At 51.9% G+C, this 19,310-nt stretch overlaps 9 protein-coding genes and 1 non-coding gene across 10 annotated transcripts; 2 read left to right on the top strand and 8 right to left on the bottom strand.

Moving 5' to 3' along the window:
• Positions 1-320: 320 nt before the first annotated feature.
• Positions 321-1,586, bottom strand: LDX57_010670 (putative mitochondrial carrier protein; the record flags this gene model as incomplete). Its single annotated transcript, XM_046092411.1, has 5 exons — positions 321-740; positions 796-1,069; positions 1,130-1,285; positions 1,339-1,348; positions 1,409-1,586. The coding sequence occupies 5 exons, from the start codon at positions 1,584-1,586 to the stop codon at positions 321-323; spliced, it is 1,038 nt and encodes a 345-aa protein (XP_045948389.1).
• A 407-nt stretch (positions 1,587-1,993) lies between these two features.
• Positions 1,994-2,065, top strand: LDX57_010669. The gene has a single exon. It is a non-coding gene; the product is annotated as a tRNA-Gly (tRNA).
• An 843-nt stretch (positions 2,066-2,908) lies between these two features.
• Positions 2,909-3,133, bottom strand: LDX57_010668 (uncharacterized protein; the record flags this gene model as incomplete). The annotated part of the gene is made up of 1 exon (XM_046092410.1): positions 2,909-3,133. One exon carries the CDS (start codon positions 3,131-3,133, stop codon positions 2,909-2,911), a length of 225 nt encoding a protein of 74 aa, XP_045948388.1.
• Positions 3,134-5,244: 2,111 nt separating this feature from the next.
• LDX57_010667 (uncharacterized protein) lies at positions 5,245-6,476 on the bottom strand (the record flags this gene model as incomplete). The annotated part of the gene is made up of 2 exons (XM_046092409.1): positions 5,245-6,167; positions 6,374-6,476. The coding sequence occupies 2 exons, from the start codon at positions 6,474-6,476 to the stop codon at positions 5,245-5,247; spliced, it is 1,026 nt and encodes a 341-aa protein (XP_045948387.1).
• Positions 6,477-8,938: 2,462 nt separating this feature from the next.
• LDX57_010666 (aldo/keto reductase) lies at positions 8,939-9,973 on the bottom strand (the record flags this gene model as incomplete). The annotated part of the gene is made up of 1 exon (XM_046092408.1): positions 8,939-9,973. One exon carries the CDS (start codon positions 9,971-9,973, stop codon positions 8,939-8,941), a length of 1,035 nt encoding a protein of 344 aa, XP_045948386.1.
• A 406-nt stretch (positions 9,974-10,379) lies between these two features.
• On the bottom strand, positions 10,380-11,332 carry LDX57_010665 (SDR family NAD(P)-dependent oxidoreductase; the record flags this gene model as incomplete). Its single annotated transcript, XM_046092407.1, has 2 exons — positions 10,380-10,699; positions 10,858-11,332. The coding sequence occupies 2 exons, from the start codon at positions 11,330-11,332 to the stop codon at positions 10,380-10,382; spliced, it is 795 nt and encodes a 264-aa protein (XP_045948385.1).
• Positions 11,333-12,022: 690 nt separating this feature from the next.
• On the bottom strand, positions 12,023-13,664 carry ALD2_4 (aldehyde dehydrogenase ALDH; the record flags this gene model as incomplete). The annotated part of the gene is made up of 3 exons (XM_046092406.1): positions 12,023-13,209; positions 13,273-13,472; positions 13,531-13,664. The coding sequence occupies 3 exons, from the start codon at positions 13,662-13,664 to the stop codon at positions 12,023-12,025; spliced, it is 1,521 nt and encodes a 506-aa protein (XP_045948384.1).
• Positions 13,665-14,046: 382 nt separating this feature from the next.
• On the top strand, positions 14,047-14,955 carry LDX57_010663 (dihydrodipicolinate synthase family protein; the record flags this gene model as incomplete). Its single annotated transcript, XM_046092405.1, has 1 exon — positions 14,047-14,955. One exon carries the CDS (start codon positions 14,047-14,049, stop codon positions 14,953-14,955), a length of 909 nt encoding a protein of 302 aa, XP_045948383.1.
• Positions 14,956-15,095: 140 nt separating this feature from the next.
• LDX57_010662 (Zn(II)2Cys6 transcription factor) lies at positions 15,096-17,564 on the bottom strand (the record flags this gene model as incomplete). Its single annotated transcript, XM_046092404.1, has 3 exons — positions 17,242-17,564; positions 16,203-17,173; positions 15,096-16,148 (listed from the first exon to the last, which is right to left on the bottom strand). The coding sequence occupies exons 1-3, from the start codon at positions 17,513-17,515 to the stop codon at positions 15,096-15,098; spliced, it is 2,298 nt and encodes a 765-aa protein (XP_045948382.1). The 5' UTR covers positions 17,516-17,564.
• A 359-nt stretch (positions 17,565-17,923) lies between these two features.
• On the bottom strand, positions 17,924-19,170 carry LDX57_010661 (uncharacterized protein; the record flags this gene model as incomplete). Its single annotated transcript, XM_046092403.1, has 5 exons — positions 17,924-18,181; positions 18,231-18,694; positions 18,752-18,829; positions 18,888-19,093; positions 19,154-19,170. 5 exons carry the CDS (start codon positions 19,168-19,170, stop codon positions 17,924-17,926), a joined length of 1,023 nt encoding a protein of 340 aa, XP_045948381.1.
• Between the last annotated feature and the right edge of the window lie 140 nt (positions 19,171-19,310).

The raw sequence follows: 19,310 nt of genomic DNA, 5'->3' as shown, positions 1-19,310 counted from the left end.
TGGCAAGGGGCCGATCGATCAATTCAGCGATCCAGGACAGGCCCGGCAAAGGGACGGAGGGATGTGTTAGCCAGCAACAGCGACAACCATATCGCCAGGGAGGACGAACGGTGGAAAGAGAAGAGGAAGACAAGAAAAGGAAAAGGGAACGGGAAGTGAGGGATGACGAAGCTTTCCGGATGGGGACTGCGCGGGTCACGGGTCTGGGCACCGCCGAATGCGGAAATATTGCATGGGTGCATCCATCGTTCTCGATCTATTTACTATGTACAGTCTATCTGGCTTTTCTTTTTCTTAATATTCGTTACAATTCTTCTGTCTCACGGCAGAGACCGCATCACACCCTCAAAGGCTACCAATGCCATCGCATTCGCCGGGAATGCTCGCAGGAAGCAGGGTACAAATCCCCTCCAGTATCCCTTCAAACCGCGCTCACGATAAACCGCCCGAGCCGCGTCCTTCCAATACTGGAATTTCCGCTGTCCGTCTCCAAGAGCGCCGCCCATGGGATCCGTCATGAGGCGCTGCTTCACCACGTCCGACGGGTACGACGTGAGCCAGAAGATTTGTGCCGAGATACCGCCGGCCCAGAAGTTGATCGCGGGCGCCGACATGTTGGTGGAGTTTTTCATCCATCGCGTCAGGACGTCGTAGGATCCCCACCAGAAGAAAAAGAACGCGCGGAAGAAGATCGTAGCGCAGAGACCCCGATAGAGACCGGAGATTCCATGTGTTCGGAGCTACAGAGCCGAGTCAACATCTCGTTCCAATTCGTAAACCAGTCACAGAACTTACAATCTTAGTAGTGCAGTCGATCGGGCCGCTGTACATACGGCCGGACTTATCCGCAGCGTATTGGATTTGTAGGCGCGCCTTGACATGTTCCACAGGGGCGGCAATAAAGCTGACCGTAGTACCGGCCAGGATACCAGCGATACCATGACCGAAGCTAGGCAGCGTGAGCAGGTCCGGATCCTTTCTAGCGAATGGGACCAGCGATCGCAGTTCCGGTTTCGAAAAGACATGTTCGAGAAGGAGTCGGCGGTATAACGTCAAAGAACCAAGCATGCTATCCCACGTCAGCCTCGACAGTCCTTCCCGTATGCTCCCAATTCAAGACTGGACTCACACTGAATCCATCACCATCCATCCGACCAGCGGCGGCGTCGCTCCTTTATACAGCCCACTCACACCTTCCTTGCGCACTGTCTGTAGCACGCAATCTAAGGGGCCTCTGAAATGACCATCTTTGCTTGTTTGTAGGCGGACTTTAACGGTGTCGAATCTGTGAGAGAGAACGATTAATAGGCGTGCGCAACCAGGAAGACGATCACATACGGATGGCCAACTATATTCCGCACAGTAATTAGCTTTAGAAGCAATACGATATTGCATGACAAGGACATACCGCTCAGCTTCGCAATTCCCGAAAACACACCAGCCACGAACCCCTTATAGTCATGCTTTGAATTCGTCACCGGCGCGCGAGCGCTCCCCGAACCAACGCTGTCGATTTTCTGCGCGGCCTGAGGGTCTGGGACACCGGGGGCTCCGGAATTCGATATCGAAGTCGGGGTTGAAGTCATATTGTGTTGATTCAGGTTTCAATCGGAGAGGGTATATACAGTCGCAAAAATCGAATTAGGGCGGTAGAATGACGTTGAGGTCCGCTATCGGACAAAGGAATGCGTGTTCAGGTGAGCCTGTTCATCGGTGATCTAAAGGGTATCTGGGGAGGAGACGGGGTAATTGATCGAGGGGTTCAGGGAGAAGAAGAGGAAGAAGAGAGCTCCATTGAAGAGCGGGGGGATGGTTTGTCGGTTGGAGAAGTCGCGCATTGAATTATTAACAAGCACGACTCCGATTCGCATTCCGCCCCGCAAATCCTGTTCGGTCCGGGGAGATGAGCTTCTTCTCCGGCGCCCGAGCGGTGAGTTTGTCAGAAAGGACAGTGCCTCATAGTTTCTAAATTAGACACTTTTTTCAAGTTACCGCGTTGGTAGTGTAACGGTTATCATCCTTGCCTTCCAAGCAAGGGACCCGGGTTCGACTCCCGGCCGACGCAGAACAACTTATCTTATTTCTTTTTAGTTTTTCTTTTGCTTCTGGCCAGCACACTCCATTCACGAAGTCTCCCTTTTCCTCTTTCTACCCATTATGAACAGGTATTTAGAGTCATCAATCTAGCCGAACTAGCCCTCCATACAGCTCCAAGTAGTATTTACTCAGGAATGCCTCCGTCACGCTACTATTATCTCCAATGCTTTCAAAAGCAACATTTCCAAAATATATGAACCCTAGTTTGGTCCCGGGATATATTACAACAGATCAGCCCCTACCCGAGTACAGTCTACATCACTCTATCTACCCTAGATTCGGGTTGTAGAACAGAGCAAGTGAAAAAATATATAACCCCATCAGTCAATTGACCAAAACTAAAAGAATGACACACTATCTATCCCCAATGCTACCCTAACCGACTGTAACCGTGGTTGAACACTGTTAACAGCCTTGCCCGAATTCCCCTGCAGCTGCACCCTACCTTACCTAGTCAATCATTCCCATTTCCATGCCACCCTTCCTTAGAATCTCATATTCTTCCACCCACCAATTTAGACACTCTTAGTCCCTAGTCCATCCAATTTAGACACCACCCTTAACTGCAAACAGCAGTAAGATGAACGGTATCAATATTGCAGGTATGTCTTGCACCACACTAAATCAAATCAATAGTATACCTGTCAGTCATCTACTCCACCCACCAATCTCAAGACCAGAACCAAGAACGCAAAGGAAAACTCACCCGGTGGTTACTAGGACAAGGAGCATGGTAAGTGCTCCCGGGCCGGTTACTGGCAGTGCATTGCTGAGTGACGCTACTGCATGTCTATTTATCCATTTGGCAGTGTTAGCTCGAGCCGTGCGGGACGTCTGTGACGCGACGCGCTTCGGGTGAGCGGAGGGGAGATAGGGCAGAGGAGTATGTACATACACCAGGGATAACAGCTTCAGTGCCAACGTCTCCGGGGTCGGATTCCGGATCAGCGGGATCCTGAGCCTCGGCGGCCGGAAGGGCGACGGCGAAGCCGGCGGAGAAGAGAGCGAGGAGGGGGAGGATGATAGTGGGTTTCATTTTGGTAGGGGTTGGGAAATCGGATGGTTGATCGATTGATTGACTGATTGTCCGAATGGGATTGGATTTTGCGATGAGTAGATACTAGATAGATGGATAGATGTTCAAGACGGATATCTTCACCCTTTATATACCTTTCCCTCGACAGCACCACAGATCCAACTAGTAGGTGTCATGTAAGGCCACCTGAAGGCAAAGTGAATTCCCATTCAAACGTGAGCATGTCATTTCTCACATGTCTATCTGTCATCGTCCAAAACATCCTGAGTGTACGCAAATTCCCCGAAAAGCCTCCTGTACCACGTCCGAGTCCTGCAGTTCCATGGACGAGAACGTCATCCAATAAAACACGCATCAAGGGTCGTACACGCTCGAGGCAAGTCGGACGGCGAGACCAGACTCAGCCTACTCTGTCTCGTGGCCATGCGGGTTGCGTATACGCCTGGACTGGACTTTTGGTCGAGTTGGTTTGAGATACATTGTGCATTGGTTGTGGATTGCGGGGTGGGAGGGTCGTACGGGTGGTTCGTTGCGGCTGGAGGGTTGTACATACAGTGGGATATAATTATGTCCTGTATTTGATTCGTGACAACTGTGGTGCATATCCAGAAGTGTTGTAGGAGTACATCTCCAATCGATTGATCGATCCAACAAACGACAAACAACAACATATTAGGCTACTCTATAGAAAACACCACCTTATACTACCTCCCCCCAAACACTAAATAACCTACTCAAGCAACCCCAGATCCATGGACTCTTATGTCAGATATAAGCTTACGCCTTATCCTTGGGTCCCACAGAACCGAACCACGGCACATGATCAGACCAGAAAGTTAGAGGTTTTTCTTCATCGAACAGATCCACTGCATTGAATTGTTCTCTCCTAATACAGGAGCGTATTACGTGATTGAACACTAGTTGAAACTGAGTATAATCGATCCACAGCCTTCTCATGCTTAGTCGAGGCAGACTAAGAGCTGAAGGATCGATCGAGACTGCAAGATCTAGTTATCATCCATCGGTCCCGGAGAACGGGACTTGACTTTCGCGGTCACATCTCGGATATATTGTTCTTTTGACGAAGTGGACATTGAACTTGGAAACAGGAAGGTTACACCATTGGGAGTACAATCTTAAGAGCAAAGTCAGTATTAGACTATCTTGACGAATCGGAATGGAAAGGCAGGAAACCAAAGGATTCCGGGAGAAAAAAACAACACTCCCGTTTCCTACCTAATCGCCCAGTTTTTGTTCTGATAGTCGGAATCGGAGCGACCGGATGTGGTCAGACGAACCCCAACGACTCAGCTCTGTATGGAGTACCTAGTCAGCTCACTCTATGAACAATAGTTAGCGGGGGGACGGCCATGAGCTCATTTAGTATACATCTCTCATTGGTTTCGTATAGAATGAATCGAACTTGGTGGGTAAATGGTTTGCACCAACATCCGGATACTTATACCTTCGATCATAGTAGTATAACAGCGCACTAAAGGTTTAATTTAGATAATTATTCAAACTAGCCATTACTCAGCAAGTTGATATTCGTGTAGATCACCACCCAGTTTCTATTTATCTGTTTTCATAAATATAGAATACCAAGCTCTCCGGTCCTCTTTTTTTTGCGATTTCTGTTTTGTCCTGTGTAGGCTGCTTTATTTTCCGTCGTTCACAGTTCGCTATCAATCGAAGCACTGTTCGCAGTGTCGCGTGCAATCTAAATTCAAGAACAGTCTGTTTCTGTTCGATGCCAAAGTCTCAAATCCTTTAAATGAAAATGAAAATGCAATACAATAAATGACAAATGGCCCACATAGAAGGGCGAGAAGAGAAAACAAATGAGATAGGAAAATACATCTGTTAAGACGGGTACAAAGTGGGGTATAGGCGCAATATATCAATAATACATAAATCTTTCGTGATGACTGGTCTGTAGTCCTGGATCTGGAGATGACCGTTCTGTATGCCCGAAGATTTTGGAGGTGCGTGAGTCATCAAGGTCCGAACGAAAGGTAGAAAAAAGCGATAAAAAGAGAAAAAGTCGAAATAAGAAAAAAGGAAAAGCCCCTTCAGCTGACTGGCAGGGCAAATTTTACGACCGCACGACATCATCTAGCCATGGAGCCCTTCTTGACCTTCTGGCGAGTCCGTTCATTCTCGCGGGCAATCAGCCGTTCGACGAGGTCAGGCGCCGGTCCGGAATGTGGGTGGTCACGCGACGAGTACTCCGAGCCGGAGGGGCCCGATAGGAGATAACCATTGGCGTCTTCCAGGGCCAAAGGGGTAACGGGCCCCGGACTGCGGAGAGGGTCCAAGCGGGGAGCCGACGGACTGGGGGAAAGCGGCCGGGAGGGAGTCTTGGACAGGCTCGAGCCTTCCATCAGTTCCCGATACTGCCAGACGGCGTCTCGCGAGCTCGTCGAGGTACGGTAGATGTGCTGCTGAGCCGGAGGGTTCTGACTGCCGGTCGAAGGCTGATAGACTGCCGGGTGGAAGCGCGGGAGGCTGCCGAGATGGAAGCCGGGGACCGACTTGGAGGTGTTTTGGGCTCGAGCCCGAGAGGGTTGCGGGGAGGAGGATCGTCCGGTGGGGGACATTGAAGGCGACACAACTGGAGGGTAGAAGGAAGAACTGTCGGAACGCATTCTGGTAGAGGAAGAACGACGGTAAGGAGAGCCGTGTCTATGGCTGGAGTGGTGATCTCGCTGGGCAAAGTAGTAGCCCTTGTCGAAACGCCCCGTTAATGGTGTGACGGGCAGGTCGTTGTCATGCGCGTAGTGAGGGGAAGGTTTGGGGATGGGGATGGGACGAGAAGCCGAGCCGAGAGTAAGAGCGTCGAAAGAATCGGCCGTGTCGGAGACGGGCGAGGAGGGACGAGGCGATGGGGGATTATAAGTTGAAGAAGTGGCCGTTAATTCTTCGAGGGAGGACAAGGAGACTCGAGTGGGGTGACCGTGTCTGGCAATCAAGTTGTCTAAGTGGTCCTGGGTGCCTCGATAGGAAGGCGACCAAGAGGCAGAGGAGAGATTGGCTGGAAGAAGCACGCGATCAGCACCAATTCACTCGGAATGCGGAACAGGCATGCCACACGTGTCAGGTGGGGATGCCGCGAGAAAATATCAGGAAGACAGCGCAGGAGGATGAATCCGATCAGGGTCGGTAGACCAATGATGGCATGTTTGATTTAATCTGCTGGTCGAGGGGTTGACCACGGTAGAGTGGGGAAGGGAAACCTACTGCTGAGTGACGGCGGCGAGTGGACGGAGCTGAAGGAGGAGGGATAAAGCGAGGGGGAGGAGGAGGAAGAGGAAGTTGAAAACGGCGAGCGTGGAGAGGCCATCGAGGGTTTTATCTTTTTTTTAATTCTTTTGTTGGGTTAGGCGCGGCAACGGTACCTTGTGGATAAGGGAATGATTTCCCTCGTCCCTCCTTGGTTTGTCACCGCCCCTCTGCGGTCCGGAGTAGTTGGTTGCCTTGTCAGATTTTCTTTTTCTTTTTCTTTTTCTTTGTTTCTTTGTTTCTTATTTTAGTCCACACTCCTTCAATATCGTCCCAAATAGAACGCAATCAACACCGGCCAAAAAGTCGAAGGAGTAAACAATGGTAAAGTTCAAGATCAGCCCAACGACCGTGACCTTCGGACGAGTTAGCTTGCGGGGAAAAAGCATGGCGTCATGGCGGGAGCCGCGGGAGAGTCCAAAGAGGGGCACCGGACAGCGGGCTCCACTCCTCTCCTGTCGGTTAAACGAGAAATGCAGATTCCAGAGGACACAAAGAGAGAGGCAACAGACTCACGAAACAGAGGTAAATAATTCTCAGCGGCATCAATAGTTCTGTTCTCAATCGGGTTGTCTGTTCTGTACACAGTGGACGGACTGATGAGTTCCTGGGGAGTCGACGGGCGCTAGTTCAGATCGGGTTTAGTCCAATGCTAACAGTGACGCACGTCCACGGATTCGGAAAGCGCGATGGGAACGGCGGAAGGAGAAAAGGGAAGGAACAATAATAATCAGAAAGATGACGGCATGGAAGAGCATGCGCAGGTCACGCAAAGACGGCCAGTCTGTTGCCAGCGATCCTTGGCGCCGATGCAGCCCTTGACTAGGTAGAGAAAGAGAGCAGCTTGTCTGCACTGTACGACCCGAGACCGAGCAGCAGAGCTTGTCGACGGGGAATTCGGTCGACCTTTTAAGTGCTGAGCAAAAGGGATGTTGACAGGAGCTATATTAGTTCCTTAGTCTCTGCTCAGCAGATGGAGAGGTCAAAAACCGGTTGTAACCACACACGCGGCCGAATCGGCTGACCCAGACCGACCCAACTTTTGACTACGTCGACGAAGGTAAAAATAAAACCCCAGTAGAGTGCGCGTCCATCAACAGAGAGTGAGGGTAGATTTGAGACCGTTTCGCACTTTTTGCACCCCCCTGGTTGATCTAGTTCATTGACTAGGGTCATGCCGGGGGCTGACTGGCTGGTCGGCGAAGTCTGCATGTCATTCCCTCGCCCGGTGATAGGCACCGCCCATCGTTGCAACCCCAGATCGCGGTATACACCACTGCACGCACAGTCGATCTTCAGCAGGTAGCACAACTTCGCCTCCCAACGCGGTTTAGTCGGCGACTGCGGTTTCAAGACCGTCCAGGGTAGGGCTTTGCAATCGACAGAGGAGAAGTCTCGGTGCCGACAATGTGATGGTCTCAGTCATCACTCCCTCGGGTGATCAGACGACTGGGCGTTCCTATCACATTGCTCTCGGACCTCCCCCACCACCTCCCTGTGGTTATTGTCGGGGTGAGAAACACATTATTCATCATTTATCATTTCATCTAGTCCCTGCAACCAATCACCATGGATGGATCTCGCATTCCGACGTCGAGAGGAGATGATGCCGTCATACTGCAGCGCGTCCTGACCCCGCTATTTTTGACAGAAGGCAGCATGATTCAGACGGACTGTACGTCCTTATTTTTGGCTCATGCGCAGTCATCAGACGGAAGAAGACACAAAGGCACAATCGGATTGAATGCGAATGAACTCTCCGGCGGCGTAGGTTCGAGCCGGACGGCCGGTAAGACACGGAGCAAAAGGCGCAGGCACCGACGAGATGGCAATGGTCGAAGGGGATCGAAGGGGATGGTCTCCTTGGTCGGTCATGCGTGACTCGGTGAGTGAGTCAATAAGAAATGATTTGTGTAGAAAATGATGATAAATACACTTTCGAAGGATGAAGAGGGTGTGCAGCACTTTTCCTCTTTGGGCTCATCCGCAGCCCTCCTGGGATTTTCTTCTTGTCAAGAGTCCATCTCTTCTGTCTCATTCGATGACTCGCTTACGTGCCATTTCGACCTCTTCTGGTGGCGCAGGAATCACATCCGGAATCTAAGCCGAGGGTGGGAGATTCGCCACTTCCTCCTTTCTACATCGTTGGTCCAAGCTTCAAAGGGATCTGATCTCGCAGCGCCTTGCAGGCAACGACCTGCCAGGGCCTGTCTGTGCGATGCAGCCTAGATCTGCACGCTCTCGCTCGACGAGGGGCCCCGGCGTCGACTCATCCCCGGTCGGAAGGTAAATGCCTCATGGTTCTACCGTTTATCTACTGACTCAGCCTGGGGTGCTTAATGATCCTGGTCGGAGAAGAGTTCAGAGTGGGATTCTAGACCCGGGCGCGATGGAATTCCTTCTGTTTGACTTTTCTAAGGTCACCCTGACAAGGGTAGATGCGTCGGTGTCTGTGATACAGTCCATCATTCGTTCTGGCCCTCTCCATCGGAAATGACACCGTGCTTTTAGCCATTTTACCCCCTAGCTGTGACCAACCACTCGCTTGGGCTCGTACAGATCATCGATGCTTGAGATTTCCTCCTCGCTGAGTTGAAAGTCAATGGCCTGGATCGCCTCGTCCACTCTCTCGTTCTTGCTCATCCCCACAATAGGCGACGTGATGAAGGGCTTGGACAGACACCATGCGAGCGCAATCACCGCCATCGAGACCCCGCGACGCTGCGCAATTTCCTCAATCTTCGCGCTGATCTTCTTGTCCGCTTCCGTGATTGGCTGGCCCAGGAACTGGTTGTTCTGGGAGTTTCCCCTCGTTGTCTCGGAAAATGTCTTCGACGGTCTGGCCAGGAATCCCATGGCCACCGGACTCCAGGGAAGGCTGCCCATGCCGAACTTGGCACACGCCGGAAACATCTCTTTCTCCTCCTCGCGGTAGATGGCATTGTACAGGTTCTGCATCGAGATAAATTCTGTCCAGCCGTGCATCCGTGCCGTGTACTGATATTCCAAGAGCTGGTGCGCCCACATGGACGACGCGCCGATGTAGCGCACCTTGCCGGACTTGACGACGTCATGCAGCGCCTCCATGGTTTCCTTCGGCGGCGTGTTGGGATCAAAGCGATGGATTTGCAGGAGATCGACGTACGGCAGATCCAGGCGTTTAAGGCTGGCGTCGACACTCTCGAAGATGTGCTTGCGGCTCAGACCGTACTGGTTGACGTAGCCGGCGTTGTCTCTGTCTTCCACGGACATGCGAAGGGGCTTCTCGGTGTCGCGTCCGACCGGCGCCCAGAGCTTGGTGGCAATGACCAAGTTCTCCCGGCGCCAGCCATACTTCTTGATTGCTTTCCCGAGGATGACCTCGGAGTCTCCGTTTGAGTAGACATTGGCCGTGTCGAAGAAATTCAGACCCGACCGGTAGCAGTGGTCCAGGACAGGCAGGGCCTCGTCTTCCGGGAGCGACCAGTCGAATTGCTTGCCGGGAGTGCCATAACTCATACACCCGACACAAATGGGCGAGACGCGAAGGCCGCTGGATCCGAGTTGTACGTACTTCATCGTGGTCGTGCAAGGTTTGAGGGTTGAGGTCACTTGGGGTTTCACAGGATGTCTAATGTCGGCGTTCTATGACGACTACTATATATCATGACTGATCGGAGTTAGGTGGTTTTATTTCCGTTCTCGGTTCCACTTTGCTTCACCTCGAGATTTCTGGATGGAGCGCTATTGACACCGGCGGGGATATGCGGACATAATTGGAGCTATTTCCTGTTCTAGATGTAATCAATGCATCATGCCGTCATAGTGGGTTTAGGTCGACTGCCGAACTTGGCGGAAATATCATCCACCAGACGACGCTAACGATGCCTAGCAATTCGCTTTTTCAACCCAAATTCTCTCTTGTGTTCAGATAGCCGGCGAAGCCTCCGACCCCGGGGGTAAAGGAGATATTACTCAAATCAAATCATCCCACAATTCCAGTCCATCCTTGATCGACCGGGATGCAAGCACCATTGATCAACTTCGATCCTTTCCCAGATGACAACGACAAACACACATCTGCCACCTGATCGGGTTGACAAAGAGGTACTCCAACGGCTTCTATGATTCCCTTTGCCTTGCCCATTCCGGCAGCGTTGATGCCGGACTGGAACGCCTCGACGATATTCGTGTCCATCCCTCCTAGCATCAACGCATTGCATCGGATGCCTTGGTTCCCATAGAACGACGCCGTGTTTTTCGTCAAGCCGATAAGACCATGCTTACTTGCCGTGTATGCCGCGCCTATTCGACCAGCGAGATGGCATTAGCAATGAACTCCAAATGCAACTAGATCCTTCATATAGGCAGCGCGAAGAGCATGCATGACATGACATGACATGACATGACACCCAGCTTCCAGCCCCCAACCCAAGGACGCAGAATTCAAATGAATGACTTACCAGCAGCCCATCCCGCCTTGCCCGCCACAGAGACAATATTCACAATACACCCATCCCTCTTCCCCGCCTCCTGAGCCAACATATTTCTCACAGCCAATTTACTCAACAGGAACGGCGCCGTAAGATTCACCCCAATAACCTTATCCCAGAGCCCTTCATCCAGGTCCCCGACGGGATCAAACCGATCCATAATCCCCGCATTATTGATCAAGATATCCAACTTCCCGAACTCCGCCACAACCTCATCCACGAGTCTCTGCGCCTCGCTCGAGGATGTAATATCCGCCTGGATGGCCTTGATGCGGCGGCCCTCGGTCCCGCCTAGTTCCGCGGCTGTGTCCTGGAGTCTTTGCGGGTTGATATCGCAGATGGCCACGTTCGCGCCGGCTTCGAGGTACTTGGTTGCGATGGCTTTGCCGAGGCCACCTGCTCCGCCTGTCACGAGGACGGTTTTGTCTTGAAGTTCGTTGCTCATCTTTGCTTCTTCGAGAGTGAGTATTGTGCCAAAGTTGGTAGGCAGGTAGGTCAATAGGTAAGGAACGCGTTGTTAGATATGGAGTCTATAAACTAAGGATGCATATGCACTTCTAGAGCCAGAGAACCTGCCGCAATATATATCTACCCACCTACCGACCCCTGAACCGCCCCTCTCCTCGAACGACAACCCTAATCCCACTTATCCCATCCCATAAATCTCTAGACGAGCCTATGGCAATGCGAATCCCCAGGAATCCAGTGGCCAAGGCAGATAGATAGATATGCCCCACTGCGTATCCGGTGCGTATTTGCGTATCGCGTATCGCTTACCGCGTATCTCGTATACTTATCCGCTTTGGGAAGAGGATGCGGAGTTACTGGATCAGTTAACTATCCGGCTGAGACCTTCTTTGGGGTAGAGTAGGAATCTAGGAATAGGGCTTATATTCTATGTTATTAGAAATATGGAGTAGATGGGATATAGGAATAGAATAATATCGGATGACATGCGGGGTAATATGCCAGAAAAAAAGAGAGAAAGAGAAAGAGAAAGAGACAAAGTTCTAGCAACTACAGTCTAGATCTAACTTGGTCCGTTCAACCCGATCATGAAGTAAAAGTAAAACAAAAAGAAAAGAAAATCATTCAACCATCTAATCATCTAAAAGCCCTACTAAACATGACACAATCATAGCTTATTTCCCATATTCACATGAACAGCCTTAACCTGACTATAAGCCTCCAACCCCGCCTCTCCCAACTCCCTCCCAATACCACTCTGCTTGACACCTCCGAACGGAATCCTCGGATCACAGTCCTGACTACTGTTAATCCAGACCATACCGGCCTCGATCTCGGCGGCGACGCGATGAGCCCGTTCCAGGTCCTTAGTGAAGACGGCGGCGCCGAGTCCGTAGGTCGTGTCGTTGGCGCGACGGATAGCTTCCTCCTCGGTGGCGAAGGGGACGATGACGACGACGGGCCCGAAGATCTCCTCGCGGTAGACGCGCATGGAGTCCGTGACGTCCGTGAAGACGGTGGGCTGGATGAAGTAGCCGTTCTGGTACTTGGGGTCGGATGGCGTGTGGGCGCTGCCGCCGGTGAGGACAGTTGCGCCCTCTGCTCGAGCGGACTCGATGTACGAGAGGATGCGGTCGTACTGGGCGCGAGTGACCTGGGGACCTTGGTAGGTGGACTCGCTCCACTGGTCGCCGATGTGGGAGGTGGATTCAAGCACTTGCTTGAACTTGTCGAGGAAGGGGGCCATGATGTCCTGGTGGACGAGGATGCGGGAGGTGGCGGAGCAGATCTGGCCTTGGTTGGACATGATGCCGAAATGAGACCATTTGGCGGCCTGGTCGAGGTCGGCCTCGGGGAAAACAATGAGAGGGGATTTGCCGCCCGTCTCGAGCGTGATGTTTTTCATAGTGCCGGCGGCCATTTTCATGATCTCTTTTCCGGTCATCGTGGATCCTGTGAATGCGACCTTGTCGACGAGCGGGTGCTGCACTAATGCCGCTCCAGCTTCGCGGCCGTACCCGTTGACGAGGTTCACCACGCCCGGAGGGAATCCGGCCTCCTTGATTAATGTGCCGAGGATGAGGATGCTGAGTGGTGTCTGCTCGGCTGCTTTGAGGACCACCGTGTTGCCGCAGGCTAGAGCCGGGCCAAGTTTCCAGGTGGCCATGGACAGGGGATAGTTCCAAGGGATGATCTGTCCCACGACGCCGATGGGCTGGCGGAGCGTATATGCCAGCTTCTCTGGGGTGGTGCTAATGGTCTGACCGAACGTCTTGTCCGCCCAGCCGCTGTAATATCGGATGGTAGTGATGGCCTCTGTTAGGTCCTCTTCAAATGCGACATGGTATGGCTTTCCTATATAGGGTTAGACTGATGCAAGGGATTAGATTGTGCATTGAAGGGGAGGGGCAGGCCTACCGTTATCCCAAGCGTCGATTGACGCGAAGAGATCCCGGTTCTGCTCGATGAGGTCTGCCAGTTTGCCCATCAGCTGGCCTCGCTCCGTTGGAGGCAGCAGTTTCCAAGAAGGATGCACCAAGGCTGCTTTGGCCGACTTGACTGCCAGGTCAATGTCGTTGGCGCTGGCGGCGTGCACAGACGCGATCGGCTTGTCCGTTCTAATCACGTTAGCATACCATCTCCCTCCAAGCTTTGTTCTAAGGAAGCAAGACATACGCTGGGTCAAGCGACACGATAGTCTGTCCATTAGACGACGGACGGAATTCATTGTTGATGAACAGGCCCGTGGGCTGCTTGTATGTGCGCCCGTTAGGGGTGGTAATATCGACGAAGAGATCGAGTCCTGCCATGTTGCCACTTGCCAGCTTGTGTGTAAGATGTGAAGAACAACAACTCCCAACTCCGCAACCTGGAGAGGGCCATCCCCGCTCTTTTAGGCAATAGACGTCTGCAAGGACCTGCCTGTTAGGGTCTCGGAGCCACTTGCTCGATCGGCCAGTCAACGGCCGCAGGGTGGAGACATTCGGAAAGGAAGGCGATTCCGACGGCGATAACAAGATGCTCGACGATGAACCTCATAACTTCCCCAAAGAGATCATGTCGTGAGGCAAGCAGTCCCGGCGAGGGGAAATAAAATGCAGTTGTTTCGACGGGCGTTCTTCGGCCTCAGAAAGATTCATCATACAGATTTCAAACCACCAGAACCAACATCACATCGTCGCATTACGCAAAATGGCCCAGAACAAGACCCCACAGGAGCTCCAAGGAGTCATGGTTGCTCTCATCACTCCGTTCACCGATGATAAGACTCAGATCGATAAGAAGCGCCTCAAGGACCACATCGACCACATGATCGCTTCTGGAATCCACGGCCTAGTGCCCGGTGGCAGCACCGGAGAGTTCACCACCATGACTCGAGACGAACGCAAGCAGCTCACCGAGCTATGCGTTGAATATGCCGCCGGACGTGCTACCGTCACGGCAGGCATCGGAAGCACTTCCACCGAGGAGGCAGTCGATTTGGCTCGCCACGCGGCGCAGGCTGGCGCCGACGCCCTGATGGTCGTGCCGCCGTTCTACGACCCCTTGAACGTCGAACAGTTGACGGAGCTGATGCACGAGATCCACACCGTTAGCCAGCTCCCCATCGTCTACTACAACATCCCCTCCGCTAGCGGCTTGACCTTGACGCCGCAGCAAATCGCGGATCTGTCCAGCGTGGGTGTGAAGTATCTCAAAGACACCTCAGGCAACGCCCCTGCCTTCACAGAGTTGGTGTTCGGTCTATCGCACAAGGTCACCGCGTTCAACGGCTGGGATACCCTTACTTTCTACGGCCTGGCGGCTGGCTCGCCCGGCGCAATCTGGGGTGCTGCTAACATCATCCCCGAGCTTGCCATCGAGTTGTGGAACGCCATCGCGGTGAACAAGGACATCGAGAAGGGACGTGAGCTTTGGGCCAAGGCCTTCCCCATTTGCAAATTCCTCGAGTCGCACAACTACGCTTCCGCTGTGAAAACGGGAGTGGAACTCAGAGGTCAGTCGACGGGCGGGCTAAGGAAGCCCTTCGCCCTGTTGATGGGCGAGCCTTTGGCGGAACTGAAGCAGTTGTTGAGGGACGCGGGTGTGAAGGTTGTTTAGAGGAGAAGTGCTGATGAGTTTATGATCTTTTCATGTTGGCATGAGAAACTCCAAATTGTATGTATGTTGTATGAGACATGTCGACGTTCAATCCCATTTATCTTTCTAGATGCACACGGACTGGGTTTTAGTAAACTGCACTAGCAGAGCATGGGCCATATCCGTCGGCGCTTAACCACGTCGAGCCATGTAGGTATAGAATCACGCTGAGACCAAGACGAACCATCGTCTTGGCAATTCCATACTTCCACCATCACTTTCCTGGCAGTCCTGAAGGGCGCGAACTGACACTTGGCTTCTCCAGCCTCAAGAAGGCTCAATATAGACTCTCGCCGGGTAGACGTCATGGCTTCGCATCCCGCAATGAACAAAGGCCACACGGTACCAGGACCCGTCTGACTGCCTTCGGATAAAGAGGCGTTGAACTCCTGTAGGGCAGTAATTACATCGTCTATGTGGCCTTCTAGAATGGATGGGTGTACCTGACGCACGCGCCGATAAAAGAATATGACCAAGGCCGAGTTTAAGGCCCGGATGAAATGGTTGTGTGGTGCGACGGAGATATCGTGCTGATCCGAGGCAGTCTTGCTTGTTCTGCTATGCTTGAAGGAGCATATCATATTCTCGAGACGGGAGCTGCGTCGCTGGAGTACTTCCAGTGCCTCCAGGGTACCCTCTTTATCTTTCGACGTGCTACGGAAAACTTCAAGTGTTTTCATGACGTTGGCAAGCCGAGTCGTCTGTGAGACTAGACTCAACCAAGTTTCTGGGATGCCGTAGACCTGTCGGTAGAGAGTACCGGAAAATTCCCGAGAGTCTAACAGATGAATATCGTGAAGACCAATCTCGTCATCTTTTGGCTCGTCGATGTTCAGATCACTGTCTGATGGCTTCGGGTGTATGCGAAGAAAATCATCAAGACGCAGATCACTCTCCCCTCCCGAGTCTGGTTGGCTATTTGAAGCGAGTCTCTCAGAACGGGAATGTCGATTGATATTCTGGACGAAAGTTTCGTGTGGAGTATAGTCGTGAAGGGCGTAAGTGCTCTCACCTACTATCCTGAGCCAGGTATATACATGATGCAGTAACCGAGCCTTTTGAGAGATTTTGCGCTTGGGCAGCCCGCGAAGGCGTAATAAGCGTTCCGCGTCGACCATATAACACCGAGCATCCTGTTGCTGACCGGAAAGAACCTTGAATGAGGTTTTAGTACACCGTGTAAGTCTGTAGAGAAAAGGGAGTCTCACTGCAAATTCTGTCAAGGCACAGATGGCCATTAACTGATCCTTGTATTTTGCCTTTTTCGGCTCACATGCTTCCTCCTTTAACGAGCGTTGCATGTGGTCTTTGGCTATGTGATAAGTGCGATCTGTTAGTTGTTTCCAATGTTCGGCAGTGCTAACAATGCCAAAGGATGGGTTCAATGAGAGGTGCATGGCAGAGCAGGCAAGGAGACAATATAGGTTTGCCTGTCGCGCATGACTGATGCTCTGAGATCCCATGAAGGTCAGGTCGGTATACGTCACCAGGGCAGACGGGACATTCAACAGCTTCCAGGGCGGCTTCTCGATCAACGGGAAGGCCATGATCCTGGGTATCACCTGGTCCTGAAAGTGTCGCAACAAGAAAGGTGTGTCCGATGGCACCCCAACTGACAGGCCATTGAGGTCTACGGGCGGCGCCTGAGAAGGTAACATGGACCACATTTCACTTCTTGGTTCAGTCGGGACCTCTTGAGTCGCTGGTACCAAGTCATCACCCGAGTAGGGAGGTGTGTGATATGTCAGGCTCTCAGGTTCTGTGCCAATAGCTCCAGTATCCCAGAGAATCGAAGGCCCTTCAGTTGCGCTGAAATGGTCCTGAAAGAAGGACCCTGGAAGCTCTGAGCCCAGCATGAAAATGTCAGACCACTGCAAAAAGTCATTGAGATCAGGTAGGGCATCCATCCGGGTGAAAGGCGCGGTGCCTAGATCCTCGGGTGGAAGAACTTCGGTCGAAAGTTCATCAACCATTTCAACGACAAAGTTTTGCGGGGGCTGCGCAGTTACCCCCGGAGCAGGACCAAGATCGAGAACTGAGAAAGGACCAACAACAATATCTTCTCTTACTGGTCTTTCAGGGTCCCGCGACTTGGTATCGATCTCCGCCAGGGAGGCGTCAATGGATCCTGAAACGAGGTCGGCACCTAAGGCATCGCTCATGGATAGCCTAGACTGCTCTAAATGATGAGTAAGAATAGTTCGGATATGATGAAATCAATAGAGTTAAATGAAAAGCGAGACAAACCAGTGTAAAGGTGGCGTCGTGCCCCGTGCTTATTCACGCCGCGGGATTTAAGACCTCGATGGGGCTGCTGATGCTTCCTGCTGGGCATCCATCGGATTTCATCAGAGAACCCCTCGCATACCATGCCCATGACCTTACACATCTGACAAGAAGGCCGTTTCTGGTCACACTTGACATGGCGTCGTCGGCAGGTGTTGCAGCCACCCAGCGTATGGGAGCGACGCGTTCTGGGAGCGGATTGGCGGGTTCCTGTCATGTTCGACACCGCATCCATCAAAGAACAGTCGATAGTTTCGTATATCGACGATATAGTATAGATAGAGGCATTGACAGGAGGAAATGGAAGGAGACGCGGGGCGAGGAAATTGTTGCTTGATGGAGAAGAAAAGAGGCGTATCCTGGCCGGAACCACTTGCCAGAAAGACCCCTCGGGGTCACCTGACCGGAAGTGCCTTCTTGATCGAGTGGGAGGCACCCCGCGATTCTTATCTTATCAGTGCCCCTCATCAGCCTGGATGTTGACATTGCGATGGACTTCATACAATCAAATCAATTTCTGGGTTGAAAAGTGCTCCTCAGAAGTAGTGTCACTTCCAGACTTTTTGAATGCATTACTCAAATCAAAACAACAGCAGTTATCTAGGACTAGCATGGCATTATCCATAACTGAACAGTATCACATTTACTTCAATCCAAGTCTCTTAGCCTCGAGCAGAACAGTATCAGGAATCTCCTCCTCCAGGCTCTTTTCCTTGGGAGTCCATCCTAAAAGGCTCGGAGCACGCTGAGACAACTGTCCGGCATTTGTCCCCCAGAAGATACTACCGGCAGGCATAAGAGTGTCTGCTTCTTCGTGACTGATCGCATTAACCGAAGTGGAATCCACGAGGCCAAGTCGATGCAACTCTTGAGTCACATGCTCAGAGATCGCTTTCCATGGCTATATATAATTAGGTACTAATTCAGAATATTCTAGGGTGAAGACTTACCAGTGCTCCTGTTCCAGGGAAATACAGGCCGTTCTCGTTCCAAAGAGCATCGTTGTCGCCCTGCAGCGCTTGCTCAACAAGCTTGACAAAGATATTGCTGAGATCGGCAATTTGAACACTGCTCCAGATGCTCTCTCCCTTTTCAACTTGAAATCCGGCGCCACGTTGCATGGAGACCCTTGCAAGTTCTGGGATCTGGATACTCCGCTGGTTCACTGGTCCTCTGCCGCGGCCATAGATGATAGGAGGGAAGATCAAGGCAGTTCTGGGTTTTGTGGGAGATGCAGGCAGGTTAAGAAGGTAATTGTCGACTATACGAGTGCCGGAATAACGTCGGATGTGCGCGCGGAGCTCCTCGATACCGTCAAGATCACTGTAAACCTTGTCCGAGTACTCCCCGAAGGTTTTCTTCTCGATGTCGGCGATAGACAAAAGTGCTGCTCCGGAAACCTGCAGCCAAACCCCTTAAATATGTGAGCACAAGCGCACAAACTTAGCATCAGAGGGGTCCTGCTATGTACCATTCTTATTTCTACCGGGCGCGCTCAGTCCGCGGGAAATAGCCTCCACGCTCTTCACATGTTTGTTGTTTGCAGCATCTGAACGATCGAGTTAGTTAAACGATCAAACACAACCAAGGTTATAAGGTTAACTCACAAATTACAATGTCTGCACGCCGGGCTTCTTCCTCAATCAATGATGTTGCATCCAGATCTCCGTGCACCACACGGACATCCGGATATGCCTTCGTAACTTGACCGGCCTTCGCAGAGTCTCGTAGCAGGGCAGTGTACTCGAACTGGGGAAAGGCTAATTTGAGAGCGTGGAGAACGTCACCACCGATGTAGCCTGAAGCTCCGGTTCTATACGACAACGGGTTAGTATATCTTCGCAACGATCGCGCTTGGTCATACTAAGCTCACAGAAAAACTCGTGCCATTCTGTTGAAAATCTTTTGAGACAACGTACGATCTGAATAGTTGTAACGTGCAACTTGTCAGTCAATGCTCGCGTTTAATCAGATTCATGAGTAGGTGGGGTGCTGCCCTGCTAAAACGGGAAAGTGATTCCGCGGAAGCC

Source organism: Aspergillus melleus, assembly GCF_016097325.1.
Source record: "Aspergillus melleus strain CBS 546.65 chromosome Unknown contig6, whole genome shotgun sequence".
In the NCBI taxonomy this organism is placed as follows: domain Eukaryota; kingdom Fungi; phylum Ascomycota; class Eurotiomycetes; order Eurotiales; family Aspergillaceae; genus Aspergillus; species Aspergillus melleus.
Note: the sequence above shows the minus strand (reverse complement) of the source record. Positions and strands in the feature narration are given on the sequence as shown.